This window comes from Salvelinus namaycush, chromosome 22 (genome assembly GCF_016432855.1).
Source record: "Salvelinus namaycush isolate Seneca chromosome 22, SaNama_1.0, whole genome shotgun sequence".
Taxonomy (NCBI): domain Eukaryota; kingdom Metazoa; phylum Chordata; class Actinopteri; order Salmoniformes; family Salmonidae; genus Salvelinus; species Salvelinus namaycush.
Genome location: NC_052328.1, coordinates 21,255,806 through 21,275,621, shown reverse-complemented (window position 1 = coordinate 21,275,621; position 19,816 = coordinate 21,255,806). Strand labels below are relative to the sequence as shown.

Genomic DNA, 19,816 nt, shown 5'->3' with positions numbered 1-19,816 from the left:
CCAAAATGAATTCACGGCAACGCACAGTATTATACAGAGCCATAATTGCATGGAACTCCCTTCCATCTCCAATGACTCAAGCAAACAGCAAAATTAGCTTAAAACAATTGATAAAACATCTCGTGGCACAATAGAGACTGAAATGATACACACACACACAGACACACACAGACAAACTATCACACACAATCTACACACCTTATTCTTTAGTTGTATTGTTTGAATATCGTTGTATTTAAAATTTGTGTAACTGTTCTTGTCTATCAGTGTTTTGCTTTGTTACTTTTTAAAAATATTTTTATTTATTTAACCTTTATTTAACCAGGTAGGCTAGTTGAGAACAAGTTCTCATTTGCAACTGCGACCTGGCCAAGATAAAGCATAGCAATTCGACACATACAACACAGTACGTGTCGTTTTTGTTTTTGTGTGGACTCCAGGAAGAATAGCTGCTGCTTCGGCAAAAGCTAATGGGGATCCGAATAAACCAGTGCCAAATTGGCAAAATGTGGAATAACAAAAAAATGAATGGTGTGACAGGAGTTTACCAATTACTGATATTACCTAATTTTGTGAGTTTTTCACAGCTGTACAATTTCTCTCTGGTTACCAAGCAACTCTTATCTCAGGGTGGCAGGTAGCCTAGTGGTTAGAGCATTGGGCCAGTAAACAAAAGGTTGCTAGATCAAATCCCAGAGCTGACAAGGTAAAAATATGTCGTTCTGCCCCTGAGTAAGGCAGTTGAACCACTGTTGCTAGGACATCGTTGTAAATAAGAATTTGTTCTTAACTGACTTGCCAAATTTAAAAAAATATGTATTTTCATCCAAGGAGAAAATCAAGATGACTAACAGACCAATCTTTTTGTTTGCACTCCTTGTTGGATTTCTGAAAATAGAGTGAGTTAAATGGTTCTTAAAGAAATATACAGGTAATAATACAAAGTACAGTTGAAGTCGGAAGTTTACATACACCTTAGCCAAATGCATTTAAACTCAGTTTTTCACAATACCTGACATTTAATCCGAGTAAAAATTCCCTGTCTTAGGTCAGTTAGGATCACCACTTTATGAAATGTCAGAATAATAGTAGAGAGAATGATTTATTTCAGCTTTTATTTCTTTCATCACATTCCCAGTGGGTCAGAAGTTTACATACATTCAATTAGTATCTGGTAGCATTGCCTTTAAGTTGTTTAACTTGGGTCAACGTTTCGGGTAGCCTTCCACAAGCTTCCCACAATAAGTTGGGTGAATTTTGGCCCATTCCTCCTGACAGAGCTGGTGTAACTGAGTCAGGTTTGTAGGCCTCCTTGCTCACACAAACTTTTTCAGTTCTGCCCACACATTTTCTATAGGATTGAGGTCAGGGCTTTGTGATGGCCACTCCAATACCTTGACTGTGTTGTCCTTAAGCCATTTTGCCACAACTTTGGAAGTATGCCTGGGGGTCATTGTCCATTTGGAAGACCCATTTGTGACCAAGCTTTAACTTCCTTAGTGATGTCTTGAGATGTTGCTTCAATATATCCACATAATTTTAATTTCTCATGATGCCATCTATTTTGTGAAGTGCACGGCTTGCAAGCCTCTCCCTTTTTCCTTTAAACATAACAATAGTCATTATTGCCAAACAGTTTTATTTTTGTTTCGTCAGACCAGAGGACATTTCTCCAAAAAGTACGATCTTTGTCCCCATGTGCAGTTGCAAACCGTAGTCTGGCTTTTTTATGGCGGTTTTGGAGCAGTGGCTTCTTCCTTGCTGAGTGGCCTTTCAGGTTATGTCGATATATGACTGGTTTTACTGTGGATATAGATACTGTTGTACCTGTTTCCTCCAGCATCTTTACAAGGTCCTTTGCTGTTGTTCTGGGATTGATTTGCACTTTTCTCACCAAAGTACGTTCATCTCTAGGAGACAGAACGCGTCTCCTTCCTGAGCGGTATGATGGCTGCGTGGTCCCATGGTGTTTATACTTGCGTACAATTGTTTGTACGTGGTACCTTCAGGCGTTTGGAAATTGCTCCCAAGGATGAACCAGACTTGTGAAGGTCTACAATTTTTTTTCTGAGGTCTTGGCTGATTTCTTTTGATTTTCCCATGATGTCAAGCAAAGAGGCACTGCGTTTGAAGGTAGGCCTTGAAATACATCCACAGGTACACCTCCAATTGACTCAAATTATGTAAATTTGCCTATCAGAAGCTTCTAAAGCCATGACATCATTTTCTGGAATTTTCCAAGCTGTTTAAAGTCACAGTCAACTTAGTGTATGTAAACGTCTGACCCACTGGAATTGTGATACAGTGAATTATAAGTGAAATAATCTGTCTGTTAACAATTGTCGGAACAATTACTTGTGTCGTGCACAAAGTAGATGTCCTAACCGACTTGCCAAAACTATAGTTTGTTAACAAGAAACGTGTGAGGTGCTTGAAAAGCGAGTTATAATGACTCCAACCTAAGTGTATGTAAACTTCTGACTTCAACTGTATATTTAAAGCAGGTGCTTCCACACAGGTGTGGTTCCTGAGTTAATTAAGCAATTAATGTCCCATCATGCTTAGGGTAATGTATAAAAATGCTGGACAGGGCATTTTGGCTACTATGGCTATGCCCCCATAGGATTACAATGCCCCCATCCACAGGGCATGAGTTGTCACTGAATGGTATGATGAGCATGAAAATGATGTAAACCATATGCTATGGCCGTTTATCAACCATCATCAACAAACCACCAAATTATGGAATTTCTCATGTACGAATGGTGTCGCATCCCTCCAATAGAGTTCCAGACACTTGTAGAATCTATGCCCAAGGTGCAATGAAGCTGTTCTGGCTCGTGGTACCCAACGCCCTATTATGACACTTTATGTTGGTGTTTCCTTTATTTTGGCAGTTACCTGTACACCCAGTCATCATCACAACATTGAGGAAAGGCAGTTTTTATTGATTGTGTGAATGCTGCTAATGCATTGTTATATTGGCTTTGTGCATATTTAAAAAGTGGATGCCATAGTAATGTTCTTTGTAGATCCGTATATCTACAGTAACTTCCCCTATGCTTCCTCCTTTTCAGATTCTCTGGGTGGCCCCTTCCCCACCACATCCCACCGCTATCACCATAAGCCCACCAAGCAATGTCTGCCCGTCCTGCAGTGTGGGAGCAGCCTGTCCTCTTTTCCCCTGCTCTTCCACCCCAGTGCCAAGGGCTCCCAGATCATCATGGACGTGGCCCAGAAGACCGTAAAGAGGCAGGCCAGCTTCTGCAATGCCATCACCTTCAGCAACCGGTCCATTGCCCTGTACGAGCAGGTCCGCCTCAAGGTATGGACAGACTGGGCAGTGGACCATGGTTATCAGCACACTGTCTTTCCTTCCTTTCTTTTAGCCTAACTGTTTTCCATTTATTTGTTTGTCTGTCTCTCTCACTCACTGTGCGTTTTGCCTTCATTAATCCCCTGATTCTGTGTGGGCCAAAACAGCTTAGCCAAAGTTTCCACTTCACCTATCAGTCCATCTATGTCTCAAGTGAAAGAGCAGGGGAAGCATTGCCATGTGAGCCACAGGCCTACTGTTATCTTGCATGGTGAAAGAAGTGTAAATAGAGGTTTTAAATGAGACAAGACAAGAATATCCAGTCTGATGATAAACAGACATACAGTATGTGTTTATTTGTGTTGTTGTTTACCATTTGGTTTGTAAAAGTTTTAACATATGGCCAACAATAATGTATTTTGGTAAATCTTAGGTTAACACAACTAATGGAATGGACTTTAGGTCATTCACCAGCTTAACTCCCTTCATCAAAATTGAATTGGGGTGGCAGGTAGCATAGTGGTTAGACTGTTGGGCCAGTAACTGAAAGGTTACTAGATCGCATCCCTGAGCTGATAAGGTAAAAATCTGTTGTTCTGCACCTGAACAAGGCAGTTAACCCACTAGGCTGCCATTGTAAATAATAATTTGTTCTTAACTGACTTGTCTAGTTAAATAAAGGATAAATAAAAAATGGTACAAACCCATTACCTGTTCCCCTCCAGATCACCAAGAAGCAGTGCTGCTGGAGCGGAGCCCTGCGTCTGGGCTTCACCTCCAAGGACCCGTCCCGCATCAACCCAGACAACCTGCCCAAGTATGCCTGCCCAGATCTGGTCTCCCAGAATGGCTTCTGGGCCAAGGCCCTGCCCGAGGAGCTGTCCAATGAGGGTAATGTCATCTCCTTCTGGGTGGACAAGAAGGGTCGGGTGTTTTACCGCATCAATGGCTCCAGCCCCATGCTGTTCTTCAGCGGGGTCCATGCCTCCGAGCCACTTTGGGCTCTCATAGATGTCTACGGCCTGACACGAGGGGTCCAGCTACTGGGTGAGTTTCACAGGGAGAAGGGAAAGTGTTATGGTGGTTAATGACGTTCCTTGCCAAATATTATTCCAATTCATTTGGATGAATTTCCCAAATTGACTAATGACAGCAAGTGGTGGTTAAACGTTTAAAATTGTATGTGCTGGTGGGTGTGTTTGCGTGAGGTTGGTTGTTTGGTGATGTTACTTTTGTACTACTGCTCTACCTTTCCCACACACCATCATACCAAAATAGTCCAATGGAAAAAAGATGGAGAGAGATTAGAAAGGTTGCGTAGTTACACTGTTAGCATAAAGGAAATGCCACCACAGTGGAATTTGAGACCCACTGGAAAACAAAGCATCTATTCTGAAATGCCCTGTTTGATGGGTTTACCCCAAACACTTGACACTAATTCAGGACAAGTTTCCCATCCAACAGATTTAGAAAAGATGAAGAACGTTTTTGTAATATATAGGTAAAGTTTTTTTTTTACCAGTATCTAGAGATTTACCCAGTTTGAGAGCTGGTCAGCTGATTAAAATTGATAGGAGCGCAGTCAGATTTTTTGAACTGAAAATAACTACAGTGCTGTGAGAAAGTACACTATACAAAATAGTGGATTAGGCTATTTCAGCCACACCCGTTGCTGACCTGCAATCTCCATAGACAAACATTGGCAGTAAAATTAGATGAGCCTGAGGGGTCTTCTAGACCAACATTGCTGCCCCTGCCATTTAAGTAAGATCTGTTACATCACTAGGCTCTCTTCCTACACAGATATCAATACAGAAAGGCTTGGTTATTGTAGTCATGAACTGGCGATGTTAATGACTCACTTAGCTAAGGCTCATCCAAAGCCCTGAGAAAAGGTTTTCTCTAATACAGTAGAGCACACCAGCATGGGCGTTTTTGAATTGTTCAGTATGTACAGAATATTATCACGGTTGAGTGCCATCTCTATTCAGTATGCTCCCGCATGCAATCGTATACATAACCACTGTGCTTTTACAGCAGAAATAGAGTATTAGGAGTATATTCTGGCAAATAAGTTGGTTGGTGGAGTTGTTTTTACAAGTGATCAGTTATGTTGCAATGAGTCCCGTTGTAGTGAATATGCTGTCTAACTTTCCCCTTTTGGAAAGAAATTAATTTAGCTGTATTTCAAGTTTGTTTTGACTTTAAAATATTTAAATTTTCTAGAGTAATGATCAAAGCATGTTTAAAAAGCTTCACTCCTTTTATTTCACAAGGTCAAGCAAACATTTTTATCTGAAGTTCCTGAATGAAAAGCCTGTTAAGGGAACTAAAACCCTAACACGGAACCCAAACCGACTGCGCGCGTGGGCCATCGTGCGCTACCGTGCATAAATACATTTTGTCCCCCTACACCAAAAGCGATCACGACACGCAGGTTAAAATATCAAAACAAACTCTGAACCAATGACATTAATTTGGGGACAGGTCGAAAAGCATTCAACATGTATGGCAAATTAGCTAGTTAGCTTGCACCTGCTAGCTAATTTGTCCTATTTAGCTAGCTTGCTGTTGCTAGCTAATTTGTCCTGGGATATAAACATTGAGTTGTTATTTTACCTGAAAAGCACAAGGTCCTCTACTCCGACAATTAATCCACACATAAAACGGCCAACCGAATCGTTTCTAGTCATCTCTCTTCCTTCCAGGCTTTTTCATCTTTGAACTTATATGGTGATCGCATCCAAACTTTCATAGTATTACCACGACCACCGGCAAAACAGTTTGTCTTTCAATCACCCACGTGGGTATAACCAATGAGGAGATGGCATGTGGGTACCTGCTTCTATAACCCAATGAGGAGATGGGAGAGGCAGGATGGGAGAGGCGCGATCTGCGTCAGAAATAGAAAGGAGTTCTATTTTAGCCCTTAGCATCGCAGACGCTCGTTGGCGCGCGCTAGCAGTGTGGGTGCAATAATTGAATAACATAGATTTCTAAATCTATTTTGTGACGCTCGCACACGCGATGTGTCCAGTCTGGTCAGCATGTTAAGTCTCACCCTGATGAGATGAATCAGTGAGTTCTTGTCAGAAAAAGATAACGGCACCCCTGAATATTATGATTCAGGTCATTATACATTATATATACAAAATTATGTGGACACCCCTTCAAATTAGTGGATTTTGCTATTTCAGCCACACCCGTTGCTGACAGGTGTATAAAATCAAGCACACAGCCATGAAATCTCCATAGACAAATATTGGCAGTAGAATGGCCTTACTGAAGAGCTCAGTGACTTTCAATGTGACACCGTCACAGGATGCCACCTTTCCAACAAGTCAGTATTAAGGACCTGAGCCCTCGAATCATGCCTAAGGACTACCTGGCCTGATGACTCCTGACTGTCCCTAGTCCACCTGGTTGTGCTGCTGCTCCAGTTTCAACTGTTCTGCCTGCGGCTAGGGAACCCTGACCTGTTCTCCGGACGTGCTACCTTGTCCCGGACCTGCTGTTTTTGACTCTCTCTCTCTCTCTCTCTCTCTCTCTACCGCACCGGCTGTCTCAACATCTGAATGCTCGGCTATGAAAAGCCAACTGAGATTTACTCCTGAGGTACTGACCTATTGCACCCTCTAGAACTACTGATTATTATTTGACCCTGCTGGTCATCTATGAACGTTTCAACATCTTGAACAACATTCTGGCCTTAAATGGCCATGTACTCTTATCTCCACCGGTACAGCCAGAAAAGGACTGGCCATCTCTCAGAGCCTGGTTCCTCACTAGGTTTCTTCCTAGGTTTCTGCCTTTCTAGAGAGTTTTTCCTAGCCACCGTGCTTCTACATCTGCATTGCTTGCTGTTTGGAGTTTTAGGCTAGGTTTCTGAATAGCACTTTGTGACATCAGCTGATGTAAAAAAAGCTTTATAAATTGAATACCCATGATGTTGGAATGAGATGTTTGACGAGCAGATGTCCATACATTTGGTCATGTAGTGTATTTGCCCCCTTTCTGATTTTCTGTTTTTGAATATTTTTTTATACTGAATGTTATCAGATCTTCAACCAAAACCTAATATTAGATAAAGGGAACCTGAGTTTACAAATAACAAATGAAATTATTTTATTTATTTAATTAACAAATTTAAAAAGTAATTGCCCCCTTACACTCTAACTGGTTGTGCCACCTTTAGCTGCAATGACTGCAACGAAATACTTCCTGTAGTTGTTGATCAGTCGCTCACATCGCTCCAGAGGAAATTTGGCCCACTCTTGCATGCAGAACTGCTTTGTGGGTTTTCAAGCATGAAAAGTTATACTTTTGCCCAAAAAGTTATACTTTTGACTCATCTGTCCATAGAACATTCTTCCAAGAGTATTGGTGATCATCCAGGTGCTTCCAGATGCTTTTTGGCAAACTTGAGTCAACTTTTTGGATGACATGGGTCTCCATTATGCCTGGCGAAAACCAAACACTGCATTCCACAGTAAGAACCTCATACCAACAGTCAAGCATGGTGGTGGTAGTGTGATGGTTTGGGATGCTTTGCTGCTTCAGGACCTGGATGACTTGCCTTAAAACCTCTACAGGATTGGTTGGTCCCTAGCGGGACGGTTGAGCTAACGTAGGCTAATGTGATTAGCATGAGGTTGTAAGTAACAAGGAAATTTCGCAGGACATAGACATATCTGATATTGTCAGAAAACTTAAATTCTTGTTAATCTAACTGCTCTGTCCAATGTACAGCAGCTAGTGAAATAATACCATGCTATTGTTTGAGGAGAGTGCACAGTTATGAACTTTAAAATGTATTAATAAACCAATTAGGCACATTTGGGTAGTCTTGATACAACATTTTGAACAGAAATGCAATGGTTCATTGAATCACTCTATAACATTTAGTGGCCAAAATCTAAATTGCGCCTGGGCTGGCATAATACATTATGGCCTTTCTTTTGCATTTCAAAGATGATGGTACAAAAAAATACTCTGTTCTTTGTATGATCTTTTACCAGATCTAATGTGTTATATTCTCCTACATTAATTTAACATTTCCACAAACTTCAGTGTTTACTTTCAAATGGTATCAAGAATCTGCATATCCTTGCTTCAGGTCCTGAGCTACAGGCAGTTAGATTTGGGTATGTCATTTTAGGCGAAAGATAATTCTACAGGATAATGTCAGGCCATCCATCTTTGAGCTGAAGCTGAAGCACAGCTGGGTCATGCAGCAATACAATGATCCAAAGCACCCAATCAAGTTTACATGAAAATTGTTAAAAAGCAACAAATTTGAAGTTTTGGAATGGCCTAGTCAAAGTCCAGACCTAATCCCAATTGAAATGTTGTGGTAGGACTTGAAACGAGCAGTTCATGCTTGAAAACCCACAAATGTTGCTGAGTTAAAACAGTTCTGCATGCAGGAGTGGGCCAAAATTCCTTCACGGCGATGTGAGAGACTGATCAACAACTACAGTAAGAGTTGCAGTAAGGGTTGCAGTCATTGCACCTAAAGGTGGCACAACCAGTTATTGAGTGTAAGGGGGCAATTACTTTTTCAAACAGGGGAAATGGGTTTTGCTGATCTTTGTTCATTTAAATAAAATAAGTATACTTTTTTGTTATTTGTAAGCTCAGCTTCCATTTCTCTAATATTAGTTTTTTGTTGAAGATCTGATAACATTCAGTATCAAAAATATGCAAAAAGGAGAAAATCGTAAAGGGGGAAATACTTTTTCACAGCACTGTATATTACTGTAAAATAGTGGTAGTATCTCTTACTAGATTTAGCTTAATCCTAAATTGCTCTTGTCAGAGTACAATTTTGTTTACTAAACATAATCTTCACCCCTCATGGAATTAACTTTCAAACATCCCAATAATTCAATCAACATGGACTCATTTCCAATAATGATCCTCCCTCTCTATAAGGAATGGAGGCTGTCATCACCATTAATAAAAATAGAAGAAGCTCCCATATATTATAGATAATACCATTTAAACTCATTTCTGGCAGTGCTAGTTGACAGCAAGCAGTGTGCTATCTGCTGTTGGGCTGTTTGGTATCCAGCACTAGAGTGAGACTATCTGGAGTTCAGTGGGCTCGTGACGAGCTGTGATGACACACGGTGCATAGCTCTTGTTCCTCGACAGACATTAAGGAAAGATGATGTCAGGAAAATGGCGTGACTGAAGCCATTTTCCCAGACAGGAGAACAAATACAGTGTTCTCACTGAGCTAAGAAAGAGAATGTTGTGTTAGCACTGTGGAAATCACATCTTTAGCATTGGATCTCCAGTGGGCTTTGTGACTTTACCTAAACATAATCATATGCAATCCCCATTTTAACAGTGATCTACAAACATTCCATTTCAAATATATCCTAGATTTAAAAGATTATAATAAATTTGAATGTCCAAGTAGATTCTGCCTCTACTGTAGGTTTTCAGAACAGCAGCTCTCCATATTACTGTTACCTACGAGAGACTCAAGCCTTGTTGCCCCCTACATGTCTACACTGACTACACGTGCCTACACTGACCTACAGAAACAGCAGAGCAGCCTTAGCACTCAGTCAGCTGAAGGGTACTTCACTATCAGGCTTCTTCTATAGCCTAAGAACGTCACCAGTCAAGAGCATGGTATATCTCAAAGCCCTAGTATTGCCCCGTTGGCCGCAGTTCAAGCAGCACTTAGTGCCTGAAATATGGGGCGGCCACATCAAAGACTGCCCCGATGAACTGGCACATGTGCTCAGTTTCCTAACGGGGGACATTTTGATTCTTAATGATGCTTACACTAGGAGCTGACATTAACGCTAAGCCAGCTGATAAAGGCAGACAAATTTCACCTGTTGTGCGTGAAGCTATTTATCATACAATCTGTCGGGAGGTTGGTCCTATAGACTAGCTCCAGCTGTTTTCTGCAGGGACCAAATGGGGCGAGTTTAGCGAACAAACAATGCTTTGGAGTAAGTGATTTTGGTTGTTCAAGTAAACACGTTAAACAAATGGAAAATGTGGGAAATGAATGAGGACCATTTTCACATTGATCTCACACTTTATAGTCTATGGTGACCTACATTACGTGATATATATATATATATATCACGTAATGTAGGTCACCATAGACTATAAAGTGTATATATATATATATATATATATATATATATATATATATATATATATATATATATATATATATCAGGAAATGTATAAAATATGAGTAGCTTAAAATTTGATCTAATGTGACCAATTCCATCTCCTAAATCTTGAGCAGCTCTACCACCGAGCCCTAACTCTCTTCCATCTGCGTGACAATATCTTGTCTTCAAATGAACTTCAATCCAATTTTCACTCTGTGTTTCAGTCAGAGACGCATACTCAGTCTCGGTGCATAAATGTAGCTACCCATTTCCTCTCTGGTGCCTTGCCTTTCACATTTGATGGATTGATTTTAAAAGTGTCCCTGATCACATGTCTGGCCAGATCAGTGTAACTGTAGCAGTTCCTCAGTACCAGCCCCAAGGAGACTGCTCTGTGCTATAAATGCATTTCCCATCATATTTGTTGTGAGGCGAGACTTGAGTGATGTGGGTAGTGGCACAACGCTATAGTCTAAGATACCGTAGATCGTGTGTGTAAATAAAAGCAGTACAGTAGAGAAGGAGTGGAACGTACTAGAGTTTAATAAGTCACTGCCTGTTCAATTCAGTTCAATTCCACATCATATGCAGACACCATTGCCCCTAGGGTCATGTAGTGATCTGGGACTTTGCTTTAACATGTCACATAGAGATAAAGTAAACACATTTCTGCAATAAATCAAATCAAGCTTTTTTCATTAAGCACATTTCAGACATGGAATGCAACGCAATGTGCTTCACAGGAAGAAAAAAACAAAAAAAACAATGAAAATAAAAAGTTACATATTTACTACACAACAAACATAAGAATGAAAAAAACTAAAGAATAACAATAAAAACTGAAATACTAAGGAAAAGCAAATCTAAAAATGTGTGGGTTTTAAGATCTCTTTTCAATGTGGCCACAGTTTCGGCCACCCTCAGGTTCTCCGGCAGGCTATTACAGAGGCTGGGGGCATAGTAACTACAGGCTGCATCTCCATGCCTCTTGGTCCTAGGCTTTAGGATAGTTAAAAGGCCAGTGCCAGAGGACCTGAGGGACCTACTGGGTACATAACTCCAAAAGTATGTCTGACATGTATTAGGGTGCACAATCGTAAATTGATTTAAAAACCAATAGAAGAATCGTAAAAAATTTGAAAACTCACAGAGACCGGTGTAATGTGTGATCTCCGTCTGCTCTTGGTCAGTACCCGCTCTGCAGCATTCTGTATGTTTTTACAATTGACCAAGGACTTTCTTGGGTAGACCAGACAGGAGAGCATTACAGTAGTCAAGCCTGCTTGTAATAGAAGCATGGATGAGTCTCTCTGTATCAGCCTGAATATACAGAACAGTAGTAGTACATAAAATATCCAAAGAATACATTTCTGTTGAATTGACCAATGAGTTCAGTTCGGGCTGTTATCTTATTTTCAGTACCAGTAGTGGTGTTCATGTTGTCTGCCTTCGTGGGGTGTTACGACACAGGATCTAAGGATCTCTAGTTCTGTTTCCTCTAAGGCTGCTACAGTAACAGGGCAGTGTAGATCAGTAGCTAGCCACCCATGTGAGAATTCAAAGGTGATCCAGAGACTGGTGAGACTACTTGAAAGCCGAGATGGTGTTGCATAACCGGTGAAGCTAAATTAATCTGCCGGAATCAAACTGAGCCCGAGGGGTCTTCTAGACCAACATTGCAGTCCCTGCCATTTAAGTAAGATTTGTTACATCACTAGGCTCTCTTCCTACACAGATATCAATACAGAAAGGCTTGGTTATTGTAGTCATGAACTGGCGATGTTAATGACTCACTTAGCTAAGGCTCATCCAAAGCCCTGAGAAAAGGTTTTCTCTAATACAGTAGAGCACACCAGCATGGGCGTTTTTGAATTGTTCAGTATGTACAGAATATTATCACGGTTGAGTGCCATCTCTATTCAGTATGCTCCCGCATGCAATCGTATACATAACCACTGTGTTTTTACAGCAGAAATAGAGGGTAATTGGAGTTGTTTTTACTAGTTATCATCTACTGTATGTTGCAATGAGTCCCGTTGCAGTGAATAACTTTCCCCTTTTGGAGAGAAATTAATTTAGCTGTATTTAAAGTTTGTTTTCGACTTTAAAATATTTCAATTTTCTAGAGCAATGATCAAAGCATGTTTAAAAAGCTTCACTCCTTTTATTTCACAAGGTCAAGCTAACCTTTTTATCTGAAGTTCCTGTATGAAAAGTCTGTTACGGGAACAAAACCCTAAGTCTCACCCTGATGAGATGAATCAGAGAGTTCTTGTCAGAAAAAGATAATGGCACCCCTAAATATAATGATTCAGGTCATAATACACTATATATGCAAAAGTATGTGGACACCCCTTCAAATTAGAGGATTCGGCTATTTCAGTCACACCCGTTGCTGACAGGTGTATCAAATCAAGCACACAGCCATGCAATCTCCATAGACAAACATTGGCAGTAGAATGGTCTTACTGAAGAGCTCAGTGACTTTCAACGTGGCACCTTTCCAACAAGTCAGTTCATCAAATTTCTGCCCTGTTAGAGCTGCCCCGGTCAACTGTAAGTGTTGTTATTGTGAAGTGGAAACGTCTAGGAGCAACAAGAGCTTACAAGAGAAACAAGAGTGGTAGGCCACATAAGCTCACAGAACGGGATCCTTGAGTGCTGAAGCGCGTAGCGTGTAGAAATTGTCTGTCCTTGTTGCAACACTCACTACCGAGTTCCAAACTTCAGCACAATAACTGTTCATCGGGAGCTTCATAAAATGGGCTTTCATGGCCGAGCAGCCGCACACAAGCCTAAGATCACCATGCACAATGCCAAGCGTCGGCTGGAGTGGTGTAAAGCTCACCACCATTGGACTGGAGCAGAGGAAATGCTTTCTCTGGAGTGATGAATCACGCTTCACCATCTGGCAGTCTGACGGACGAATCTGGGTTTGGCGGAGGCCAGGAACATGCTACCTGCCCCATAGTGCATAGTGCTGTTTTTTATTGTTCAGGCTTGGTCCCTTAGTTCCAGTGAAGGGAAATCTTAACGCTACAGCATACAATGACATTCTAGACAATTCTGTGCTTCCAACTTTGTGGCAACAGTTTGGGGAAGGCCCTTTCCTGTTTTTAGCATGATAATGCCCCTGTGCACAAAACGAGGCACATACAGAAATGGTTTGTCGAGATCAGTGTGGAAGAACTTGACTAGCCTGCACAGAGCCCTGACCTCAACCCCATCAAGCACCTTTGGGATGAATTGTAACGCAGACTGCGAGCCACGCTTAATAGCCCAACATCAGTGCCCGACCTCACTTATGCTCTTGTTGCTGAATGGAAGCAAGTCACCGCAGCAATGTTCCACATCTAGTGGAAAGCCTTCCCAGAAGAGTGGAGGCTGTTATAGCAGCAAAGGCGGGACCAACTCCATATTAATGCCCATGATTTTGGAATGAGTGTCCACATACTTTTGGTAATGTAGTGTACCTCCCTTTCGTGGCTGAAAATGGAACACAACTGTTTGTTTATGGGACAATCATAGAATTAGGAATTAGAATCATTTAATATGATCTCTATAGATGCAGTGAAGGAGTCAATGGAGCACAGACGTTCCATTGACCAGATTGGCACACATTTAACAAATCTGATCTAGCAAAGTGGATATTCATCAAATCTGTCATTATTTATGTATTGTAACAGGCCCACAATGTGGTTACTTAAGTCCGATTTGGATATATTTGTCTGTTTTCGCTGCATGTAGAAGTAATCCCTTTTCAGGTTTAGAAGAAGGGACTGCTAAATGCTAACTCCCGTTCGTATGAGCTGGTTAGCATAGCTAGCATACAGAAATCGGTGGTGGTAGTCAGTCGTTTTTAACTGTAATACAGTTGGTAATGATGACATGAACCTGTGATGGCGTTGACATCCATACAAGTGTTAATGTCAGATTTTTACCTCAACATAGTGTGAAATACACATACTGTATAAACAATAGCCTAAATGTAGGCACATTTTGCTGTGGGACAATGAGGAGACTGAATCTTTCCCCCACGGTCTTTTCCCCCACGTGTTTCCATGGCAATTCCATTGTTTTGGTCGATTTCAATTGCCCTCTTTGCCATATCTATGGGAACAATGCTCATGAGACTGTGGCATTCAGGCAGTGTCACACAGGCAGGGTTGCCAGGTTTAGCTAAAATTGACCTCTGAAAACCTACTCACAAGGCCTGAAAACTATCCCAAATGTTTCGCAGTAAGAGAAGAGTTTCCACATTTATCCAATAAACCCTTTTTATTGAGCGAATTAAGAAGGAATATCAACGTCATTTTTAACAACGTAGGCTAAGAAGCAAAATGTGGATTTCCATCAAAATAATTATTGAGTTTAAGAATGTCGCGAGAGAAGATCAATCGCCCTTATTAAGCTCTCCAGATCATTTTAATCAATGTATGTCGATTTAACATGTTTTGACTGCTATGATTAAGCAACATGGCCTGAGAAGGTGTTGTATATGGCCAGTATACCACTGCTAATAGCTGTTCTTAGTACATAGCCCTTAGCCGTGGTATATTGGCCATATACCACAAAGAACAGCCCTCAGCCGCCGTGATAAACTGGCCATATATCACAAACCTCTGAGGTGCCTTATTGCTATTATAAACTGGTTACCAACATAATTAGAGCAGTAAAAAGTATGTTTTTGTCATTCCCCTTGTACATGTCTGATATACCATGACTTTCAACCAATCAGCATTCAGGGCTCAAACCACCCAGTTTATAATTGTAAATAAATCCCATTTGTGCATAACTATAGATAAACCCGACAGAGTTTGAATGATGAAAGTTGGACAACGGATCACAATCTCTGTGCAAGAAACACTTTGACAAACTTCAAAAAACAAATGTTAGGCTATTTTCTGGCAATTGTGCCATTATTATGTGCCAGATGTTAAGAGTACAAACTGTTATAAATGGCCTATTTGCGAGATTGAATTGTTATTTCAATAGGCATAGGATACAAAAATGTGCGTATTATAATTGTAACTCAACTTTGCCATGGTTTGCTGAGCTAGATGCAGGTAGCCTATAGCCCCTGATAGGCCAAGATCTAATTTCAGGGAAAAGTCCACAAACTGACATTAAATGTGGAGAATGATACATTTGAGATTGAGTTGTGACCACGATAATAATGAATCACTTCCGATTTAATTAACTAAACATGGCCATTTAAAAATGGCATAATACTACAAGGCTATAACAACAAACTGAGTTAAAGGCTATTATTACATCTGTTTGCTAGCTCCAGGTAGGCTACACAAGTGGCACAAATGGATTTGCATTGACTCCAGTGATATTGTCATTATATATATATTTATTGTATAAAATAGTAGGCTACAGTAGCCTGCAATGGCATAGAAATGAAAAGCCTACTTGATGGCCAACAGATGCAAATGTAGCCTATCATTCTCCACATTTAATGTAATTTTCATTGTCGCGCAGCGCTCCAGACCCTAGAACTGAGCATGAGTAAAATCCTTCCCTTGATACTGTTATGCATAAGAAAAGTCAACATTAGAATGCAGTTTACTTTAAACCACCTCTGAGCGAATTTATATAAAGAGCGCTAGTGCACCTAAAGTTGTTTTCCAATGCTTTGTATCCATTCTATCAGTTCTAGTGAGTTAATGTGTTATAGAAAAAGGGTGTCTCCATAAATCTAAATAGCCTACCTACAACTGGTAAAAAGTTGTCACGACTTGCACGTGTGATGGTTCTGTCTCTGTGACTCAGCTGCTTCTGCTGCAGAACCTCTTAACCAGTGATCCCAATGCACACACACCCCTCCGGGCCCTCCCCCTCTCCCCCATTCACTCACTCACTCAATAATGAACAACATGCTCATGCCTGATAGTCATAAGCAGCAGGTGACAGTTATAGATACATACATACATACATACATACATACATACATACATACATACATACATACATACATACATACATACATACATACATACATACATACATACATACATACATACATACATACATACATACATACATACATGCATACATACATACATACATACATACATACATACATACATACATACATACATACATACATACATACATACATACATACATACATACAGTGGCGACCCATTCAGGGCAGGTGGCCACAGAAAATTTGATGTCAAACCACGTTATATCTACAGTAGCTTTGATTGGACTGATCATATCAACATCATACTTTCAAATCTTAGCTAGCAAGCTAGCAGTCATCATCATGAATTATGTCGACAATCTACTGACAAATCCTTTTCAAACCTTGTCATATGAAGATAAATAATGAAGAGAAATTATAGATAAAACGTATCGGTGCTCATTGGCCATTGGACAAAAACATTACACAACAAGTTGGAAATTGCAAATTCAGCAATGAGTGGTTTGGAATGAATCAGTGGCTAACTGCAACCATTGCAAAGCAATGTTTTAACAAATGTACATTATACCAGGGGCATTGGTAGACACAATGTAAGTAACCTATTTTATGTCCCTCTAACTTCCCTTAACGTCCAACAGCTATTGTATGCGCCTATGAACCAATCATGTGCCTATGAACCAGATGTATGCTGTTAGCACTGAGGCGGTGTGCCCTAGTAAGCTTCAGCAATGAAACAAGCAATCATCCCAGAAAAGTGCTCAAAATAGCCCAATTTACATATGTATAGTCGTGGCGAAAAGTTTTGAGAATGACACAAATATTAATTTCCACAAAGTTTGCTGCTTCAGTGTCTTTATATATTTTTGTCAGATGTTACTATGGAATACTGAAGTATAATTACAAGCATTTCATAAGTGTCAAAGGCTTTTATTGACAATTACATGAAGTTGATGCAGAGTCAATATTTGCAGTGTTGACCCTTCTTTTTTAAGACCTCTGCAATCCGCCCTGGCATGCTGTCAATTAACTTCTGGGCCACATCCTGACTGATGGCAGCCCATTCTTGCATAATCAATGATTGGAGTTTGTCAGAATTTGTGGGGTTTTGTTTGTCCACCCGCCTCTTGAGGATTGACCACAAGTTCTCAATGGGATTAAGGTCTGGGGAGTTTCCTGGCCATGGACCCAAAATATCGATGTGCTGTTCCCCGAGCCACTTAGTTATCACTTTTGCCTTATGGCAAGGTGCTCCATCATGCTGGAAAAGGCATTGTTCGTCACCAAACTGTTCCTGGATGGTTGGGAGAAGTTGCTCTCGGAGGATGTGTTGGTACCATTCTTTATTCATGGCTGTGTTCTTAGGCAAAATTCTGAGTGAACCCACTCCCTTGGCTGAGAAGCAACCCCACACATGAATGCTCTCAGGATGCTTTGCTGTTGGCATGACACAGGACTGATGGTAGCGCTCACCTTGTCTTCTCAGGACAAGCTTTTTTCTGGATGCCCCAAACAATCAGAGAGAGGATTCATCAGAGAAAATGACTTTACCCCAGTTCTCAGCAGTCCAATCCCTGTACCTTTTGCAGAATATCAGTCTGTCCCTGATGTTTTTCCTGGAGAGAAGTGGCTTCTTTGCTGCCCTTCTTGACACCAGGCCATCCTCCAAAAGTCTTTGCCTCAATGTGCGTGCAGATGCACTCACACCTGCCTGCTGCCATTCCTGAGCAAGCTCTGAACTGGTGGTGCCCCGATCCCGCAGCTGAATCAACTTTAGGAGACGGTCCTGGCGCTTGCTGGAATTTCTTGGGCGACCTGAAGCCTTCTTCACAACAATTGAACCGCTCTCCTTGAAGTTCTTGATGATCCGATAAATGGTTGATTTCGGTGCAATCTTACTGGCAGCAATATCCTTGCCTGTGAAGCACTTTTTGTGCAAAGCAATGATGACGGCACATGTTTCCTTGCAGGTAACCATGGTTGACAGAGGAAGAACAATGATTCCAAGCACCACCCTCCTTTTGAAGCTTCTAGTCTGTTATTCAAACTCAATCAGCATGACAGAGTGATCTCCAGCCTTGTCCTCGTCAACACTCACACCTGTGTTAACGAGAGAATCACTGACATGATGTCAGCTGGTCCTTTTGTGGCAGGGCTGAAATGCGTGGAAATGTTTTTTGGGGATTCAGTTCATTTGCATGGCAAAGAGGGACTTTGCAGTTAATTGCAATTCATCTGATCACTCTTCATAACATTCTGGAGTATATGCAAATTGCCATCATACAAACTGAGGCAGCAGACTTTGTGAAAATTAATATTTGTGTCATTCTCAACTTTTGGCCACCACTGTAGCTTAAGAAACAATGTTCATGAAATTAATAACAGATGACATTAATATTCTGACTATCTCTGACCCTCACTTAGACAATACCTATATAACATTTACAGAAAAGACAGAAATGGGAGGGAGGGGGTACCTAGTCAGTTGTACAACTAAATGCACTCAACTGAAATGTGTCTTCTGCATTTAACCCAACCCCTCTGAATCAGAGAGGTGCGTGGGGCTGTCTTAATCGAAATTATGGATTGCTTCTTATTCTCTCGTTGTCCCCTTATGCCATAGTTTGTACATCTCAATTGTCAGTAGAGACCACATTTGTTTTAGCAAGTCAGCCATATCAGCTATGTTTTTTTAAAGGCAGAAAATGAGGCTGAATGAACTGTTTCGCTGCCAGACAAGGCTCTGCTGATGCCATGTGTAACAGTGGTAAGGTGATGGGACTGCTGTTGGGACTCTGTTGTTTTGACAGCTTTATGTAGGCCCTAACAGTTTGTGGGCACCGTTTGTCACCGTTATAGTCCAATTAATGTATTGTTTAGTGTTGTGTAGTGTCTTTGCTGGTATGCATCTACATTTTTTTGTTTTTGTTTTCCTCACCAAAATCGCCACTGTATATATATTTTAAGACAAATGCAATGGTGGCGCGACATCTTTTTCAAAGTAGCCCAATTGAGCGACAAAAACCATGAAGATGGCAACACTGCTCACAGGTGTTGCTGTGTTCTTACACAACCTGGTCTCAGAGCATTTCGTATTATTCTGTAAGTAAATCCAAGACACTCCATTTAGTACGATACAGTGCATTCGGAAAGTATTCAGACCCCTTGACCTTTTCCACATTTTGTTACGTTACAGCCCTATTTTAAAATGTTCTAAATAGATTTTCCATCAATCTACACACACTACCCCATAATTATAAAGCAAAAACAGTTTTTTATGAATTTTTGCAAAAGTATAATAAAGAACTGAAATATCAGTATTCTGACCCTTTACTCAGTACTTTGTTGAAGCACCTTTGGCATCGATTACACTCTCGAGTCTTCTTGGGTATAACGCTACAAGCTTGGCACACCTGTACT

General features: G+C 40.8%; 1 protein-coding gene across 1 annotated transcript in view; it reads left to right on the top strand.

Moving 5' to 3' along the window:
* The first annotated feature begins 2,630 nt into the window (after positions 1-2,630).
* The window catches only part of LOC120017439 (E3 ubiquitin-protein ligase NEURL1-like), a 39,806-nt gene continuing 22,620 nt past the window's right edge, over positions 2,631-19,816 (top strand). Inside the window, exons 1-3 of the mRNA XM_038960185.1 lie at positions 2,631-2,667; positions 3,078-3,325; positions 4,042-4,363. Coding sequence (XP_038816113.1) covers positions 2,631-2,667; positions 3,078-3,325; positions 4,042-4,363 — 607 coding nt within the window. The remainder of the gene's footprint in view (positions 2,668-3,077; positions 3,326-4,041; positions 4,364-19,816) is intronic.